The sequence below is a fragment of the Corvus hawaiiensis genome, chromosome 6 (assembly GCF_020740725.1).
Source record: "Corvus hawaiiensis isolate bCorHaw1 chromosome 6, bCorHaw1.pri.cur, whole genome shotgun sequence".
Taxonomy (NCBI): Eukaryota; Metazoa; Chordata; class Aves; order Passeriformes; family Corvidae; genus Corvus; species Corvus hawaiiensis.
The window spans coordinates 57,374,645-57,394,780 of NC_063218.1; the positions used below are offsets into that span (position 1 = coordinate 57,374,645).

At 40.3% G+C, this 20,136-nt stretch overlaps 1 protein-coding gene across 3 annotated transcripts in view; it reads left to right on the forward strand.

The window, feature by feature from the left end:
- WT1 (WT1 transcription factor) overlaps positions 1-9,004 on the forward strand; it is a 34,941-nt gene extending 25,937 nt beyond the window's left edge. For 2 of the 3 annotated variants that reach the window (XM_048308235.1, XM_048308236.1), the window contains exons 7-9: positions 3,315-3,404; positions 4,203-4,295; positions 7,641-9,004. In XM_048308235.1, the coding sequence (XP_048164192.1) occupies positions 3,315-3,404; positions 4,203-4,295; positions 7,641-7,762 (305 nt within the window). In that variant the 3' untranslated portion in view covers positions 7,763-9,004. The remainder of the gene's footprint in view (positions 1-3,314; positions 3,405-4,202; positions 4,296-7,640) is intronic. The other variant, XM_048308237.1, reaches the window with a different exon arrangement.
- The last annotated feature ends 11,132 nt before the right edge of the window (positions 9,005-20,136 follow it).

Genomic DNA, 20,136 nt, shown 5'->3' on the forward strand with positions numbered 1-20,136 from the left:
CAGAGAACCTTTGGGTTCAGTGCCACTCATTGGGAAAACTGGATTTATCCTAACACGAAGCTGAACAGGTTTGCAGAGAGAATATCCTCTGCCTGTCTGCTAGGGAGAGTCTTTAGTCTAAATAGGCTCAGCTGCAGGTATGATCTGCAATGGAGGATGAGAATGTGTAGATCAGGAGGGTTGTCCTTTATGGTAGGGTAGCTGTATCTGTTCAGGCTGATATTTCTACAGCATAAAATAAAAATACTTATGAATCTAAAATACAAGATTAGTTTCAGAATAGTAATGACATGTCACAGCTGTCATGGTGTGAAGATGACAGAAGATGTTAACTATAAAGGCTCCCTACTAAATAAATAAACATGTTTTTGTATGAGTTTGCTAAAGCAAATTATATTGAATAAAAAATGCAATATTAGCAAGGCAAAGTTATGCCCATGGGACTCGTTTGATTAAGTGGGTACTTATTTAAGAAAAGGGGTTTAAATTGGTGAAGGGAATACAGATCAGCCTTCAGATTCCCATTCACACTTGCAGTCTCTGGTTTCAAGATGAGCCTCCTTTTCTCATCTGTTCTAGTTAGTGACTGGCTTTTACTCTTGCAGAACTCCTTAATTAAAAGCAGTGACTGTGAATATTTTGTGCAACTGCTACAGCAGTAGAATATTCTATTTTCCCATGCATCTGAGCAAATGAATTTGCTCCTGAGAAAATGTGCCCACTTCCCTTAGTTTAAGTTAGCTATTTTTTACAAAATAAGTTTATTTTATTAGAAGCATTTATTGCAATATGTGCAAAGGCAGATTCACGCTTGTCTTACAACTGTTGAGCTTTTTCTTAAAAATTATTTTCCTAAATATTAAAGATATGCCATTCCCTCTACCCTCTCTCATCTTCACTATTTCATAATGCACTAAGTTCAGCCTTTTTTTTGTGTGCTCTCTTTCAGTAGTGTAGGTAATCATGTCTCAGGTAGAAGGGCTGGTGAAGCTCCATCTGCATCTCCTGTTTTGTTTTGAGACTGTACGTGTTCACATAAGGAGGTGACAGCATTGCTGGATATTTTCATACATAGAGAGATTTTAGCCTTTTACTGGAGAGGCTTTGATAGGCCTGGGGAAATGAGACACTCTCACTGTGGGAATTTAATGGGGTACTAACAGACTTTTTCTAATCTGGGATGTTTCTGTTGTCCCGTTCTGATGAAATTTATGGGAGCTCACAGGCATGTGACAGTCAGCTTTGGCAGCTGACATGGAAGATGTAGAAGGAAAGTGAAATTAGGATTTCTGTCCAAATGCTGTGCCTCTTTTTGTTTATTTGCTTTTTGTTTTCTTCCCAGTGTCACCATATCCCTATGTAAGCATTTTAGATTGACTCCCTTAGTATATGCATGAGTTAAATGTGTCTTTAATTTAATCAACATTATTTTCCAAAGTATTTAAAAAAATACTTTCATGTGCATGCCATCAGACCCTCTATGCTGTTTTATTCCAATGCCTCCTTAACCATCTTCTAAGTTTATATTGCAATTAGCAGACAATCATCCTGTCACTGCATTCTGCTCTGCTGACATTCCCCCTCTTAAATCTGCCAAAGGGTTGAATTCCTTGGAAGTAAGTGGTTTCTGAAAAGCAGGCACCCCCCAGGGAGTCCTTGCGGTCAAAGTGTATGGAACTATTTCAAACACCTGTGGCAACTTTAATCTCTTATGCTAATAAATTAAGCACAGCAGACATAGAAATTGTCCACACCTAGGTTTGAGAATCAGTAAACTCCTTGGGGTGACTGTCACAGGAAGTTCGCTTATTCTTGCCAATTTAGTTGCTTCTGTAAAATTTTTATTTTAGCTACACCAGGATGAATTTGGAATGCTCTCCTTAATGTGCTGCTTATTCTCTGTCACCTGGATCAAAAGGCATCTGCTTTAAACTAAACTGGTTTGCTTTGGTGTCTCAGAATACCAGTGCAACCAGAATACATTTCCTCATCATAGCAGAATCAGAAATGCAGACACCTGCAATGAAGGTTTATCAAAGTGATATGTTTTTAAAATTAAACAGAGAGAAATCAAACCCACTGCCCCCTCCAGCTGATGTTTTCCCATAGGTCCTTCCCACAGGACCTTTGGTTTACATCTCAGCTTCCCACAGCAGACAGAGCAGGTCCCAGCTGCTCCTGTGTGTACGTCCCAGATAAAGCCCAGGATCCTCCCAGCTTTGCAGTGAGAAATGTTTCATTCCTGCTCGTGCTGAAGCCTCTGTGCTGTGGCACTGGAATCAGACTTTACGTGGGTATAAATGTCATTATATCTGAGGCTGCAGCAGGATTCCACTGTTGTGCAAAGGGACCTTAGTTTAGATTAAGTCAGATCTGGAAGATCATAGAGTTCCTCCTGTAACAGCATAAGCATTGAAATTCGGCTTGTCTTGGCCGAATTTCACCACTTCTGTGCTCTGCTACCCACTGGCAGTATTCCCCTTTTTCCTCAGACTCCTCAACTGCTGCATTTCTTTTTGCATGTTTATGTGGCTGGTGAAGACCTTTGCATTGAAACCTATGTTCTTTTGAGACCTTGCTTGTAGGGATTTCTCTTTCTAAAAACTTCAGAGTCTCACTTTTCGTCCCAGAGAAATCCCACCCTGAGGATCTCTGCTGAACTGCATGGGAGGAGGGGAAGAGTTTATATTTAGATGAGGCTTTGCAATAATTCATGGCCTTGCCAGTGGGAGCTGTGTAGCTATGTGAGAAGTTCTGTTTAATGGCTTAATTGTGGAAGAAACTTAATTTGTGTTTTGGGGAAGAATATGTCTTTTTCTGAGGTTGAATTTTGCTCAGTTTTTTCTAATTAATTTAATGTGGTTAAAATTGCCACCTATGTGGACGGAACTTATTTAGTTTTTGCATTAAATCCAATTTAGCTCAAACTGCAAGTTGTTCCTTTGTATGAATCATGTGTTACTGAAACAGGTGGAAAGGGTTTAATGGGGTTTTTAGAAAAATATGAACCAAGACATTCCTGTTTTTTTCCAGCAGAAAAAATAAAAATTCACTCAACCTGAATTATTTTGCAGCTTTAACCTAATAAACTATTTTCTTAGAATGAGCAGATTCAGTATCAGTGTCAATGCAGTAGAATTATGCCAGCCTTTCCAGCAGAGTTGTATGGCTTTATATCAAATCTGTCCTGGTGTGCCACTAGACTGCTTCAGACTGAGAGGAGTCTTTCAGACCAACATGTTTCCTCTTCTGATTCTAGTTGAAGTGTTCCCTCATTTAGGCACATCTTCTGATAAACTGTTTTTCCTCTCCAGGTGAAAAACCTTATCAGTGTGATTTTAAAGACTGTGAACGAAGATTTTCTCGTTCAGACCAACTCAAACGGCACCAAAGACGACACACAGGTTTGTGGACAAGACTTGCCTACTAATTAGAGTTCATCTTTATACATGAGTTGTGATGCCTGGAGTATACTCCTGAACTTCCATTTTTCTGATGTTGTCTGCTCATAACACTGAATTCTTGAAGTTAATTTTAGGAGGAGGCCGTGACTAGGTTTTTTAATTGGCCTACTGTGATTGTTTAGGTGACTTTTACATCCTGACACCACCATTTGAAACAACTCTCTTAATGAAACTGTTTCCTCTATACTGTATGCACAGTATTGGGAATATATTCTGTTTAAAACTAAACAGTTCCGCAAGAAAAGTTTGCCAATGTGTAAGATTTTCCCAAGAACTATGTGTCATGTTTAAAGTAGTAGTGTGAAGTAAGTTAAACCTATTGGGAGCACATGAAAATAGATTTCTGCACCTTGATTTTTCTTTTATCCTATTTGCTCCTTCACGATACTCACAGGGCCAAGCCACAGGATCAGGATTAACAATGTTTGCAGATCCTCCTTGGTGCAATGGTTTAAGTTGGAGTTTGTTTATGATGGGGCTGTTCAGAGGCTTCAGACCCAGACACTGGAAGAGGAGGTTACAAGGGGATGCTGGCCTCATTAATGACTAACTTTCTGTAATGTGTAGGCACAGAGCTGGGTGGAGCAGTTACAGTAACTAGAACAAAAAAAAATCCAGACTTTTGAAACTTCAGAAATATCTGATTTCATTTACCCTTCCAAAAAGTGTTGGGACATAAGAATAGATTTCTTTTTTTTTTTTTTTTTTTTTTTTTTTTTTTTTTTTTTTGCCTCTTAGGTGTGAAGCCCTTTCAGTGTAAAACCTGTCAGAGAAAGTTCTCCAGATCTGATCATCTGAAGACTCATACCAGGACTCATACAGGTAAAACAAGTGCGTAAACTTTTCTTCACATTTATATTTCTTTATTTTTAAATTTTAAATCAATGTTGTTGTAAATTACGTGATTAGAAAGTGTCTTAACCAGGAGTTAAATATTCAAAACAGCAGAAAGAATTTCAGAGTGTGCTGATTTTTCAGTGTGGCTGTATTCCCAAAGCATGATAGTCACTTTTCACAAAGGGATTTAGGTGATTTTAGAAACTATGCTTTCTTCTTTAATGTTTAAAGAAATTTCAGCTTGGCAAAATAAATTTTGTCAGCTATTATGAAACGAGACTCATGGTCTCAGCCCACAAATGTCAAGCTGATCTACTGCCTTTACTGAAAAAACCCTACGAGATAGAATATTTAATTCTAGCTTTAGCCAAAGGTCTGTAATCTAAAGTATTCATGCCTACTCATGCTTCTCCCAAGTGTCAGCTGAGCCTAATGCAGGATAGCACGGCAAAGCTCTTGCTGTTGCTGCTTGTACTGTAATCTCTCCAGAAGATAAAAGCAGTGCCTTTTGCAAACTCACACTGACAGACACTAAAGTAAAAGCTTACTCAAATATTCAAGGACCTTTTTTTTCTGTAGAAACCATAGTATTTCATGTAAATACAGCGGGGGAAAAAGGAGGCCATTTTAGTCTACTCTGCCCTCACATAAATGTAAACACCATTAAGGAGCAACTGCAGCAACCTCTGTATTTTAGGTTTAAGTTTTAGAATTATTCCTGTGTACTGACATTTGCTGTTCCTTCTGCTATGTATGCAGTGTTTTTACCAAGTAATTGTCTACCGAGCACTTTGGCATGTTGTTGGATGTCACGGTGTTTTCCATACTGGTGTTAACCTTTTAAATTCAGTCTCTGTACAGATGGACAAGGAGCCTGAAAATCTTTTTCTCCCTGCTAAGAACTCTTTTTTCTCTTCTGGACCATAAAAACACATATTTCAGACTTCCAAAAATAAAAGAGAAATTTTAATAAAGGAAATGATTCACCTGAGAACAATGGCATTTTCTGTGGCACTGGCCAAATAAATGCTTCACCCAAGGGCCATATCTACACTTGCAATCTGCAAATGGCAAAGGGCACGGCTGTGTTCCTGGGTTCTCCCCATGGTCCTGCTGAGCTGCAGGGCCTGGGTCTCTGTGCATTTGCATGAAGAAAGATGTTTTCTTAACCAGCAAGAGGTAATGTTCTGGGAGAGGCAAAATGGCAAGTGGTTGTAACACGCTGGCAAGCTGGGATAAACTGCATTCCCCATCACATTTCACTGCTAACTGATCTGCCAATTCAGAACTTGCATGACTTCAGTAATGTTTTTAGCCCAGATTAGCTACAGAGAAGAACTCGCTCTCTTTTTTGCTAGTGAAGCTCCTCTCCCTGTCCTAGTTCCCCGTGGCTCCCTGTGGTCTGAGCCCCTGAGCCCAGGCAGCCCAGCCTGGCAGCACAGACCTTCCTGTGGGTTTGCTGCCTGCCACTGGCACAGGACCTGGGCTGGTGTTACAGAGCTGCTCCTGACAGCACTTTTAGATGTGTTGGCTCCTGAGGGGAATAAGCACAACTGATGGGTGGGGATCTTTCATCTCCACCTTGCCCTGTAGCTTCATTCCTGTTTCTTTCTTGTAGCCCCTAAACTTTGTGACAAAACACCTAGATCAAGTTAACTTGCTCCATGTTAAATCTCGAGGAAGCAAAGCACAGGTGGCTTCCATGCAATTCCATCCTAATTTTAAGTCAACTGCCAAACTATTTGTTAAGATTCAGGGGTTTTATCTTCACAAAAATTTTCACTGTAACAGCAATCTTTGCTGTTGAAAGAAAAAAAAAATTAATCAAAGGAAGTTTTATCCATCCATAGATATGTTTAGCAATGGAAATGTGATTTCTGGTATCTGCACCACGAAGATGTGCAAAGTAATTTATGCTGAGCACAGAACCAATAGAGATTGCTTCCCTCTTGTTGTGAGAGGACAACCAGGACTGCTTGCGAAACAGTGAAACTCTGCTGCTGTTACTGTGGCAGATCTGTGAGGAGCTGGTCAGTCATAGATACCTCACTTCAGTTCACAGGATGGTTTTGCTAATGCTGATGAAAGAAGACCAGTTTATACAATCTGTGGGTTTTGACCAGATCAATTTTTTCCCACAGTGTTTTATGCCCTGTTGGGAGATAATTGATGCTTTTGACAGCATCTATGCTAAATGGATAAAGTAGATTTTAGGCAACCCTCTCCCACCCAAAATACCTCACATGGCAGTTTGCAAACAGAAATACACATTTATGCAAATCCCGTTTTGCCTGAATTTGCATTTGGTTTGCAAGATGCCCAAAGTGTGAGGTAAATAAGAGGAGAAGATTCCTTGGTGAGGTTCTACCACCCCGCTGTGTCTGGAGGGTGTTGGAGAGAATGAGATGTGTAGACAGCATTGAAGAGCCCAGCCCCAGAGCTGAACCTACTTTAAAATATTGCATTTATTTTGAGGGGGGAAAAAAAGAAAATGAAAAAAAGAAGCATGAGTCACTGCTCTGAGCTAATGAAAGCATTCCATCCACATTCCTGCGGAATCAGAAATACAGCCTGAAATTCCACTTAAACATTGTAGGAAATCAAGAGACCAGATTAAACAGTTAAAAAGTGGTGGCATTTCTTGTTAAATTTGAATGTGCTTTGCTTGGAGTTATTTGAATATTATGCTCATGAAAATATTAGAAAAATGCTATTTTGAGCATTTGACATCTCCCATAGATGCAAATCCACTTTATTTAGATGGTAGTGGAAAACTTTGAGTCTGGCTCAGCAGACTTCATGCTGAACTCTGTTGCTTCTACCATATTCACTTACACTCACCAGTTTCAAAGAACTTCAGCCAAAACTCGTTGAATTAGCTGGAAAAAACTCCCCTTGACTGGAGATTAAGCTCTAAATAGTCACTGACAGTTTCCACAGTGACTAACAGTATGTCTGCACCACCGCCCGAGGTGTGACTGAAGCTTGTGTGAATGCAAGAGTGACTTTGAAACTTGGTCATTTGAGAGCCAAGAGTAGCATAGTCATGGCAACACGGTGTTCAGCAAGGGCCCGTCCTCAGGAATGAACCACTGCAAAGTGTTCTACGTCATCTGAAAAGGCTGTTGTTAAACATCAGCTGAGGCAGATGTAGGAAAGCACTGAGCACTGATGTGAGCAGGAGTTGGGGGCACTCCCACGCCCTTTCAGGACAGCCCAGGGTTCCTTTCCTCCTGACAAGGGCTCTGCCAGCTCCTCACAACCCTGCAGAAAGAAAACAAACAGCAGTGTCTCAGATGAGCTGTATGCTCAGCTAATAACAGGGTGTTTTGTTAACAGGTGAAAAGCCTTTCAGCTGCCGGTGGCCCAGCTGTCAAAAAAAATTTGCCAGGTCTGATGAATTAGTTCGTCATCACAACATGCACCAGAGGAACATGACTAAACTGCAGTTGGCCCTTTAGACAGTTCAAACAAGTGAAAAAACCAGATGGGACATTATAAGCTACTGCAAACTTTCTCAGCCATCTTCGATCACCTCTGTCAGAGAGCTGCAGCTGTCTTCGCATCCTATTTGACACAAGTTAACTAAACCGTAGGATTCTGTTCAGCCTTGCCTTCCATTTGGAGCTACACAAGTTCCTATTCAATAAGTGCAAGAGATTTTTACTTGTGGTTTTGTACAAAAGCAAGCAAGATTGCCACAGTTTCGAGATTACTATAAACTGTGCTTAGCTTTCATGTCTGTCTCCGGCTTTTTTGTGTTATTTTCACTTGAGCTTTTCTAGGTACAGATTGCTGTACTTTTTTAATTCCTGCAGTGGGTAGGATGACTCCTCCCTGTTGAAGGTTAGCTCTATGCTTACATCATCCCTGCATATGCTGAGGTTCCTGAATGCTAGTGCAGCTTTCCTCACAAAAGGAAGGAACAGTCACCTGAGGTACTTCTGGTAAACTTTGTACTCCTACTGCCAGAGGGCAGGCTTTTAGAGTTGGAAGCTCTGCTTGTGAATTTCACAAATCAAACCTTTTTTTAAAGGTTGTCTTTCTAGAGCAGCTAAAACCAGATGAACCAGAGCCTCTCTGTGGAGAAAATAAGAATCTTACCATTAAGTTAACTTGGTTTTTAAATAATTGCATAATTGAACCCTCAAAACTGTTCTGTTTGTCAATTAGCTATCTCCTTTTCTCTCTCTCTTTTTAATGTATTGGTTTAAACTTATTCTATCATGAGATGCATAGATCTCCTTTACACAAAACTAATTCCAATCATTGTAGACATTTGGGATTTGTTTACAATGTAAAGCCACACTGGTTATGTGGCTAGCAAGCTGTATAAACTTAAAACTGAACTTTTAGTGGGGCTGGTCCAGGATCTCCATTAACAGATTACTCTTAAGATAAGTAACTTAAAAAAGACTCTTTGTCAAGTATATGTGGAAAAGACATTATTAGTGTAAGGAAATATATTATTTCAGTGTTTTGGGAGGAGGGGTTTATTATTTACTTTTAATTGCTTGAGATTGTGTGTATATATATATATCTGATAATGTATTGCTCTTAGACATCTCCAATTAGAAAATGTATAAAGATTAGAAGCATCACTGTTCTGATGTTGTTGCTGTTACAAACTATTGATAACACTAAGAATGTAACCTGCATTTTTCACTGAGCTTTCAATTAAAGCCCATTCAAAGAGAAACAAATGAGAGTCCAACAGATGTCTTGTTTCATGTCTGGTATTAAATTTCAAATGCCCTGTCCAATAGTATCCCTTTTTTTTTTGTATATAAAGGTACCACCAGCACTGATGACCACTAGTTAACCTGTCCAGGTCTTGACCACAATTTATCCATCTCACTTGGGAATCATACTGGCAGCAGAAAACAGTGTCAAGTTTCATATTGTGCTATAAAGCAGTTGCTTCAGTCGTTCGTCTTCTTACCCAACCATTCCTTCTCTTTCGACCCGTGAGATTTGTGTAAGAACTTTATAGAACAGTAAAATCCCGTTTATAAATAGCAGAACTGGCCTTCTGTAGAACTGGGCTGAAACCATAAACACAGATAACTTCTTAGATTAGGATGTCATAGACTGACTTTTAAGTAAAAGTTAATTTAGAGTTGGGGTGGCTTAAATCAGTGCAGCAGGTTGAAAAAGACAGTCTTTCGTAGATGATGAAGTGTGAAAACGAAGATAAAGAAATATTACTGTTTCTTTGTCATACTGCCTGCTTTTCTTTGGAAGTAAGTACAGCCTGCCTCAGAGCCCTTTGCCCTTGCAAAATATTTGTATCTCTTTAGCAAAAATCTTTAATGTATCTTGCCAAGCTTATTTCTCAAATGTACACAATGGAGTTCTATGATGGGTTGAGCTTTCTCTCTTAAAGTGCAGCTGCATCGTCAAGAAAACTCAACAGTTAATTCTTCAAGTCCTCTTTTTCGCCTGGGTATTGCATCACTGTTAATTACTGTTGGGGTACTGTGACTCATTTGTATCAGTCAACTTTATCTTTCGCTGCCAAAAGACAGCATCTCTCTGGAGAAACTCATAACAAGTGTGGCAAACATCAAATATTTGGAGCGAATGGTGTACATAAAACTGCACAGAATTAAAAAATAAAGCAACTCCTCCTGCTTTGTTGAAAGAAAAGTTCAGCTGCAATAACAATGTCCTCTGACTTACACAGCAGACTTCTGCAACTACAAAACAATCTGTTTTTCAGTCTGCACCCAAAATAGAGAGCTGCCACGAGTGTTTACACTGAAAGCCAAAAAAAGAAAAATCAGCCTCCCGTTTTGTCTGCATCAGTCAAACATAAATAAAACTATCTTTTATGAAATACAACCAAAACTCCACTGCAGCATAGGCCAGACTTCCAGTGACCTGTAAATAACTACAGCCATGGTTTGCTGCTTGGGGAATCACATGCCAAATAATAATGGTAGATGGCTACAAAAAATGAAGCGCGGGTTGATGAGTGACAGAGCATGTCCTTTTGCTTTTGCTGTCACCACTTTTTCAGTGAAAGACTTACTGCTACTCTGCTGTTTGATGATCATTACATCCCCCAACCTGCCAAGCACAGAGAGGACAATGGTAAATGTTTACAAGATTTTAAAAATTTTTATTCCCTGTTATTTTACAGTGTTTGTTATGAAAGGCATTTTATGTCTTTGCTTTTCATTTCCCTGTTTTTGAGACTCTATCAGCAAGGTAACCACCTTTATGGAAGTGCTTTACTGCATGAATTTTTCAGAAGCAGCACCCAGACTCTGGCTCTTGCAGCATGCAGTTCCTCATTTTGGGACATGCAGAGACTGATCAGCAGGCTGAGTTTCTGTGAGCTTGACCTCTGTATGAAAGATGAGGGGGCTGCACTCTATTATATCTTACAAGTATCCTCAGCTCTCTGGAAAATTTTCAATCCCACAATTAATTGAGCAAATCTTATATGCCTCTGCCCTCTATTCTTAAACTGAAAATGGTGACTGATGTGATTTTGGCTGATGGTTAATGTCTTAGTGAGGTTGGCACACAATTCCTGTCCTGTGGCTTCCATAGCCCCCCCGAATGGGCAATATTAATTTTAGAGATAACACTCCCCTTTTTTCTTGCCCCTTCACGAGGTACAATATGTTGAGTAGGAAAGGGAATGTGATTTCTTCCCTCTCTGATGGTGTCAGCTGGAATTCAGGAGTTGACTTGGACAAATATTTCTAAGGTAGGTGAATCCAGCAAAATGTCTGTCTGCTTTAGGAAAGCATGAGAGTTAACATGCCTGGGTTGTTGCCACATGATTGGCTTCTGGTGCAGGTCTTCATGGCTGTGGACTGTACTGACCAAACAGGAGGTTGCTTCAGCTAGGCAACCCACCTGAAGGCAGTCCATCCTTCAGACAGGTGATGGTTCCTGTAAGGGAAGTGGGGGGGTATGTAAGAAGTAGCTCTTTCCTTTTCTTTCCATGGTGGGTCAAGCAAATTTTTCATTTCAGAAGCCACTCCAACCAGGCCTATCTGTTTCAGGATGTCAGTAGGATTCATTTCACTGCTCCAACAATGAACCTTACAGCAGCTGGGAACAGTTCCTGAAGATGCAGGTGGGTGCCTTAAACCAGTGTTTCTTCCTTCTTTCCATTCCCCAGACAGGCTCTGAAAAACTCCTGTCACGGGCAGCCTGTTTTTGTCATCAATGGGACCTGACAGCAAATCCAGTATGGTAAGCAAGCTGCTCCCTGCACTTTGTCTAAAAGCCCAAGAAAAATCTCTGGAGCAGGTTGAGGGCCTCCAGGAAGGCCCTAGGTCCTCCTCCTAGCATGAGGTGGGCACACAAAGGCCACCAGCAGACACAGGTAGTTCCTGCTGCCAGAGGACATGAAAGAGTTCTACTGCTCAGCCCTGCTTGAGCCCTGTTTGTAACTTCCCCCTGGGACAAGTAGGGAAAGGAAGAACCACTGAGTTTTTCCTTGCTTGGGGAAGATCCTCATTCCGCTCCCTGCCCTCCAATTAACAAAAAAGTAATTAAAGGCAGTGCATGCAGTTCAGAATGGCACTAATGGACAAGAAAGTCCAGCTGCAATATTTGGGAAGATCTAATAAAAGATTCATTAGGATTCTCTGAGTTATTGGAAGTCCTGATGACACAAAGGAGCCTAATGAAACAGAAGACCTGGTCACAAGAGTGATGAGCTAAAAAAACCCCAACCTCACTGACACCATTCTAAAAATTAGACAATTAAGAGTAAAACCAGGAATGTAGCCAGAACTATTCCACCTCAAATAATAAACACAAGGATAAGTTGCCAAGCGAGGTCAAAGAAGCAAATGGTAAAGTGAGTTTAAGAGACAGCTAGACACTTTTATGGGGAGAGAGGGGATTGAAGGATACAGTGACAAAACTGGGGGTAAAGTTGAGATAAACCCAGAGGACAGTGGTGGGCCAATAGCCTCAGAGAGTGCTCAGAGCCCCAGTTGCTCAGCAGAGATGTAGAACAGCTCTTGGCATTCTAGGGAGACTTACCAGCACTCTGGCAGCGTCCTGTGAGAGCTGTTTGAGAGGAAGGTGAGCCTGGCAGACAGCAATGAGTGCGCTCTCAATAGGTGTGCTCTCAATGCACTGATCCTAAGGGCTGCCCTTGGTTTCACTAGTGAGATTCCCTGAAAAACTTGCTGAAAAGCAGATTTTTGAAGAAGTCCTACCCAAGCAGCTTGTTTTGTTGCAAGTTGCCAATGAAAAGCACAGAAAGAGATGCCAAAAAAAAAAAAAAAATCCCAGGAAGAAAACTCCCCTTTTTTTTTCTTTTTGTTTTTCATTAAAGCCTACTTATAACATAGGAAAGAAAAGAGTTGACTAGAATATGATTCAAATGAGGCAGAGACAAAATATACAGTGCTTATGTTCTCTGCTTGTACGAAGTTTTGCATACTTTCATGTTGTCAGCACAGCTTGGGTCAATTCCCATAAAAAAAGCTGGCAGAACTTCCGTGGCTTCACATAGCAGCATGACGAAGCCTGGCTTGAAGTGCTTGGCTTGGCCATCTCTGCACTGACAAGCATGTGTGGTTCCACCAGCACAGCAAGGTGGTTAAATAAGGGTGGAGGGAGAACCAAGACCAGCACAGCCAGTGGAAGTAAGCCAGAGCATCAAACAAACAAAAAGCAGTTTTCTGTATAGATTGCAATCCAAACACAAATGCCAGCTTCTGCTGCTAAAAAAAGTTAGCTCTGATCCCCCAAAGGGCTCTGAGTAGTGAGGATGGTCTGAAAGATGGTATTCTCCTAGAAGACACAAGTAACATGGACATAGCTTTGCTAGGTGCTGTAGGAATGGAGTAGCAGGAAGACTCTGTTTTAAAGAGGCTGCAAGCCACAGATAAGGCTTTAAAAGACAAATGTTTAAAGGCATGGGAAATCTTGAATGAGAAAATCTAGTTGCAGGAAGGACTTTCCTGTTCCTGATGACTAAATAACTATCCCATAGGTACAAATATAATTTAATTGCATCACTGTTTTTTTAAAGATAAATAGGCTTGTTATGTTCTGATGAACTCTGGCAGAATCAAGATCCTAATCTGCAAAAATAGGCTGAGCAGTAACAGAAAGACCTGGCTGACCATCCTGGCTTGAATGGCTAGATGAATCTAATATAAAACTATCTGTTCTTCCCCAGCATCAAAAAAGCCCTTTTAATGAAAAGGAGTTGTAAGAAAACACAGGGCACTGAGACACCTTAGTATGGAGGTGCAGGGGAGAAATACAACTATATCTGTTCTCAGGCTGTTTCTTTTTATGGCTCATTCTCATCTGAGTCACACCCCAGAACTCCCATTCATTTGAATGAAATGTTGAAAAACGTAACCACAAAAAAAAAATCCTGCTCCAGAATTTCTTCGGAAATGTCATGTCCTCATTCATGTGCTCTGTTTGTTCAATAATCACATCTCCCTAGTGTTTCCTCATAGGAAAGTCTCTGACATTTTTAACTCCATCACTGAGGTTTTGAGGTTAAGTTATGGTGTGGCTGCCCAGCAAAGGTGCATTGCAAAGGTGCATTGTAAAGGCAAGTAAAGGGGTTTTTATCAGCTGTATGGCCATCACCACAGCCCAGCAGAGCCCCGTTCAGAGCAGGAGGGTGGCTTTGCTCCCAGCCACAAGATGGCCCATCCCAGTTGGATTGCTCACTCTTGGGACAGCTGCCTTCCCAGGAAAGCAGGGCCGCCAAGCCCCCGCTGCCGCTGGAGGAGTTTCCAAACTTGCAACAGAAAGTTACAGCCCTCACTAGGCAGCAGTCAGAGCTAGAGACTCTCACGTGATGCAACTGCAAATGTAGTTCAGAGCCCACACGTGCAATTGTGCTGCTGTTACAGTCACAGGTTCTATCCCCGTGAATCTGGGTAGCTGTTGACAATTAGAGAATTTCAAAAATCTGATTGCCTGGGGTGTTCTTCAAAGGCCAAAGCCTCTGCTGTCCTTGAGGCTGCCTAGGGTGATGCTTCATGCTCTGAAGGGTGGTGCGCTCTAAACCACACACTGCTTGTCACCTCAGAGAGGTGGAGATAAGTGCTTCTGTTATTAGAAGGACAAATTATCGAGAATCAAAGAAAGGTCAGGTGGCATTGGTACTGTTGTGGAGAGGATGAAGCCCTGAGTGAGCTGCTCCCTCTCCAGCTCTGAGCTGCAGGACTTCAGCGTGCCTTGCTCCAGGCTCCCCTTCTGTGTAGCCGCTCTGGGAAGGGTGAGCTGCAGTTTGCAACTCTGAAGGTCATCGCATGGGACAAGCAACCTAACAACAGTCCAGTATTTCTGAGCTGTATAAATTCCTAGTGTCTGCCGCAGGCAGAATCCAAACACTTGTGTCGATTCTGTACCATGCCCCAGACTGCCAAAAAACATTAATATAAGCATATTTATCTGGGCTGCAGTGTGTTACAAGAATTCATTAGGACAATATGTGATATGGTGCTGAAACAGAAGGCTGGGTTTCTCTGGCCAGAGATGAGGAAGTCTAGTCCCTGCTGAACTTTTACTACTGATAAAGACAATGTCTGCTGGCAGCATTCATTTTTTACTGGGCCATCTGCATCTAGTCAGGGATAACTTGACTTTCTGAAAAAGCCATTCATCAGAATCAACCCCGTACAACTTTCTCTTGATGAGTAAAGCAACACAAAGAAAGACCAAGATGGTTAATAAACTTCTTTGGGAGCAAAAGGTCAATGCTGGTGTAAACAAAGCAGTGTCATAGTACTATACAGAAGCATTGAAGTTCCCTGTGTGTTTATATGGCTGATGCCCCATTTATTTTTTATCAGTGTTTGTTATCATTTATTTTGCTCTGCTTTAGTTGATCTATAAATCTTTATAACAGTGTTCTTTATTTTCTTAATTTTGTCATCTCTCTTATCGCCTTTTATCACCTGTTTGTGTCCAGTGTGTTTGCTACTCTCTGCTGCTTGATGGCTGTCTTTTAACCCTTTAGTTCTCATCTACCACACACAGGTAAAATACTCAAGACTTTCAGGACTTCCCTGTTTTTTTCTAAAGCTGAATCAAACACTGAAGAAATTTCCATTGTCTCCTTAACAAATCATTAACATTAAGGGCAAAAAATGAGTGAGTGCACTGATAGGGAAATACTCCTGCCCCAAGTGACAGAACCTTACTTTTAGCTATACAACACACAGAACAGGCAATAGCCAGGTAATTTTCTCTTCAGGCATTTGCCACCATACTTCAGATCCACGTTGGAGAGTCCTAGACTTGCACCCTGTGGGGAGGTAACAGATTGCCTTTCCTGCCCTCCCAGTCTTTGGATTTTGTGCTTCATGGCTGCACACATGGAGAATACAGTCACTAGAAGCTGAAACATAGTCCCGGGCTCCCTTCACAGCAACCACTGGTCCTCCAGCCAAATATTTTATCATCAACTTGGTCTAAATTAAAGGCAGTCAGCTAAAAGGAGAAGATTCCAGCTCCACAATGACAAACATGAAGCAGCTGATACTTGACAATGTTATTGAGATATTCAGTGATGATTGCTGTAGAACCATAACATTTAAAACCTCACAGATACACAGGTAAATTTTGCCTAGGAAACAAATATTTCCTTGTACATTTCAGAAAGAACTAAAACTCTTCGTGAAATAATCTCAAAGAAATAAAGGAAGTGCATTTTTCTTAGTGAAGAGCCTCTAGACTTCACCTTTCTTCCTTTGGCGTGCTATTTTGTTCTATCTAATGAGATTACAAAAAGTTTTGTATGGACTAGATATCCAAAATCATATAAATAAATTGTGTGACTGAAATAAATTTTTGAGGTATAGCCTCCGTAAACATATACTGCTCTTTTTAAGGGTTTACATCTTGAAACATTTTACTTAATAGACACTTGTACAATGTAATTACTAATAGCACTGGAGTACTTATTGAAACTGGGTCCTATAGGGAACAAAAACATGCTAAAGACCCTGAATTAACCATGAATTTTGAGACCATCCAGTTAAAACATTAATCTCCCTTGTTAATAAATGTAATATAATGTAATGCACTTCTAATAGTATGAGCCTCTGCTGAAATTGCAACCTCAGACTCCTACTTAGACGTGCTCCATGTTCATGAATTTATTTCACCCAAGGAAAAAAACTGGTGGGTTAGGTTTAAAACTCAGTGATCATTCCAAATTAGGTGTCCTAGTTACTCCACATGAGTAGACAGTTAGTGGATGTTCTGTCTCATGGGCAGCAAGACTATAGGAAGGTCTATGTACGGGAATTATATTCTGTGTTTTTTACAGTTCAGCTGCATTCCAGTACCTCTGGTATGTGTTTCTGCCTCTCACATGGTAAGATTTGTAAATGATATATAAGTAGAATAACATTTCAAGTGACAGAGAAAGCTACAGCAGGTTGGTTGTTGCTTTTGTTGTTGTTTTGTTATTTTTTTTAAACCTCCCCTCTCTGTCTGGAAGGAGTATTAAATTTTAGAAGATGGGGGTGAGCTAATCTTCAGACCCCTGCTGTCCCAAACCATGAAGTCACTTTAGAACCGATGTAGTGAATAATCATGAGAAATATTACATTGCTTTTAGTCAGAGGAAACTTTGTCAATTTGTACTGTTTAATTTGGCCATTTGCTGGAAATAGCTTAATGCATTCCTGGCTCTTTTTGTGGAGATCCATCTTTAGATGCAGGGTTGTTGTTTTAGATTTTAAATGTTTTTATTAAGACATATACAAAACTGAAAAAAACCCAAAAACTTAAGTAACCCAACTGTATTTTTCAACTGTACTTTTAAATCAAAGATTATTGTGATTGAATTTTTTAATCTCTTTTATATCAGTGCATTTAGAATTCTGCCCTTTTCTGAAAATGTTAATAACTGGTGAAATAAATTTTGCCTGCTATTGGAGACTCAGAATTTCTGTACACTGCACAGATTGCTTGAGGTGACTGGCACAAAATTTAATTTGCATTAATTAGCTACAGGCAAGGGCAAAATAAAATGACTGTGACCTATGAGTGTAGGATTTCAGAGTATTTACAAAATTCTCCTCCTGAGCAGCATGGAGAAGCAGTGGCTGGTATAGGGCATATTCTGCCTGATTCATGAAGTGAATCACCCTAATCCAACCTGGTTGTCAGAAGAATTTGGGCTGCGTTCCTTGAGCAAGGGCCCCTTCAGCTGTGATTTGACAAAAAACATCGGGTGTGATACTGGGGGAGCATTTGCCATGGTGGATACAGATTTAAACATTCCAGTCTGAGCAGGTGTAGGTGGCTCAGCCCCAAAGACCCCTGGGCAGCCACCAGAGCTGGTGCTGCACCAAGCAAAGCCCCACAAGGAGAGTCCCGAGGGACATGGCCACCTCTGCTGCCCAGGGCAGTTGTTACCTTTGCCCACACAGAGACTAAAACTCCCCACCTGGTGCTGCAGTTGAGTGGGAATTAAACTCTCCAGGGATTCTGCAAAAGCAAGTTTTGAAGTGGTAATTCTGGCTTTTGGAGGCCTCCTTGTGTGAGATGGGCTGCAGAAATGTTGTCTGTGAGATGGCTGGGACCCTTGAGTTAATTTAGACAAGAAGTTTTCCACCATATCCCACTGCTAAATCCACCTAATATTTACACTGCAGGTATAAGTACCTGCCTGACTAAGCTGTTCCTGAGAACTTTTGAACCATGCTTGGTTTCATTTCTACACCTTACTTAGGGTCTGCACCAGTCATAAGTAACAAGTGGTGGTTAAAGAGTGTTTTGAAGACACAGAATGTAACTGTGCACTGACAAAATCATGTGGTTTATGATTTAACCTTTATTTCCAGCTCTGTGAATGCTTCACATAGCTAAACATTATGGTGATTGGTTTTTGCATGTGATACTTCATTTGGTGCTGCTCAGTGTAAATGCAAGGAAAAATATCACCACTATGTTTCTATAAGGAGATACTAATTTCCTCTATAACATTAATTCCTCTCGGCTTCTGGTGTGGAATAAATGCATTGTTGTGGTATTGGTATGGCTATGAACTCTGAAACACTGCAGTATGAAGCACACTGCTAAGTTAATTAGGGGTATGAATTAATTTTTCAGATGGAAAGCAAATCCTTGGTATCCATCCCAAATTTCAAATTAATTGGGTCAAATTTACATTTAATGTTTTGGGAGCTTTTTTATTTTTTAGAAATAAAATGCTGAAAAACATTATGTCAAGTTGAACAAAATGTTTCTCTCAAACCCCAAAGTGAATGTTTTGTTTCAGTATCTCGAGAAAAAAGCAAAGGGATTGAAGGGTACAGATCTGCTTAACAAAGAAGTCTTGTGTTCAGAAATATGGAATGAGAGTATTTGGGCTGCAGAAAGTGCAAGCTCAATTTTCTCCTTTCTCTGGTGCAATTCCAGTGAGTCATTTTCATAACAAACAAGTACAGCATGGAGATTTCCACCAGGCAAGAAAATCACATTTTTATCTACAGATACAGGAATGCTGGGGTTTTTTCATTACACCAGATAAATCCGAAAAACTGATACTGCTGGTGCTGGAAGAGCTTGGTCAATGGCCACCTACTACAGACCTAGCAGGCACTGAATCTGTCAGGTAACAAGACTGCAGACACTCATGGTATCATTAGTGAATCATACCTCAAATCATTTACTTTTGATTTACTATTTGAGGTCTCAGTCAGCACAAAGATGAACGAAAACTGCTGCTCTTTGTAGTATGCCTGAAATGAGACTTTAAGTCTGTGCTCTGTTCTGCAAATTGAGTTCAGATTGACAACACAGTGAAAACTCCATAACTGAAATATAGAAGTCATCAGAATCTTAGTCTACAGATACCTGTAGCTAAGAAACTGCCTTGATGTTCAAAATTTAAGAGGTGCAAAATCTACAGCCATGGAACCGTCACGTTTCATGTTTCAGAGACCTACTATTTCCTACAATAAACTAACAAAATTAGATTCTGGTAAAACATGGCTACGTGATACAATGGGAGAAGTATCTACTAGAGAAAACTTTGGATAGGGGTCACTAACTTGAGGGAAGTGCTTATCTCCTTTATTTGCTTCCATTATGTAATGAGCAGTGCAAAATAGCACTCCTGTAACCCGTTGTGCCTCAATTCTTTTCCAAAATAAGGCTCAGAGATGTACATATACAACAGTTCTCTGCAGCAAGGAGAATTTTCTTATTTAGGAAATATATTGCTTAGTGTATATCAACATTTTAATAGAAACTAGGGAATGATTTGAAAGGCTACTTCCTTTTACAAGTTTTTTGAAAAAAAAGTCATGGAAGAAAACAATTTTTGTAAATGACATCTCTCATTGCACTCTTCTCTGGTAGTTTAAGGCTCACAGTCATCATTATTTCAAAAGATTAATTCTGTTTAAATAGTCAATTGAGCAGAAGAAGATGTTAGTGGGATAGTTAGCTGTGTGTCACAATATAGTAGACAAAGGATTATACCCCACTTAAGAATTAATAACATTTTAAACCTCTACATAAACTATTTTTTTTTATCAATAAACATGTCTCTGACAGAGGGCCAGATGCACTCACAGGTCTTAATTGTTCAGTCCAGGGACTAATCCCCACTTGATCAAGATTTTACTGACTTAGCAGCTGTCTGGAGAGTGACAAATTTATGATTCAATTGCAATTTCATCTTAAACTTGAAACTGCATGATCATTTGTGGGAATTAGCTACCTGATAAGATAACGAGGGTGGAAGAAGTGCACATAATTCTGTGCAGCAGAATCAGAGTGTTGCAGAACTCCTTAGGATGCACTGGAAAGACACAAATGGCCATTAAGGGATTAGCCCATCACTGATTGAATGGCT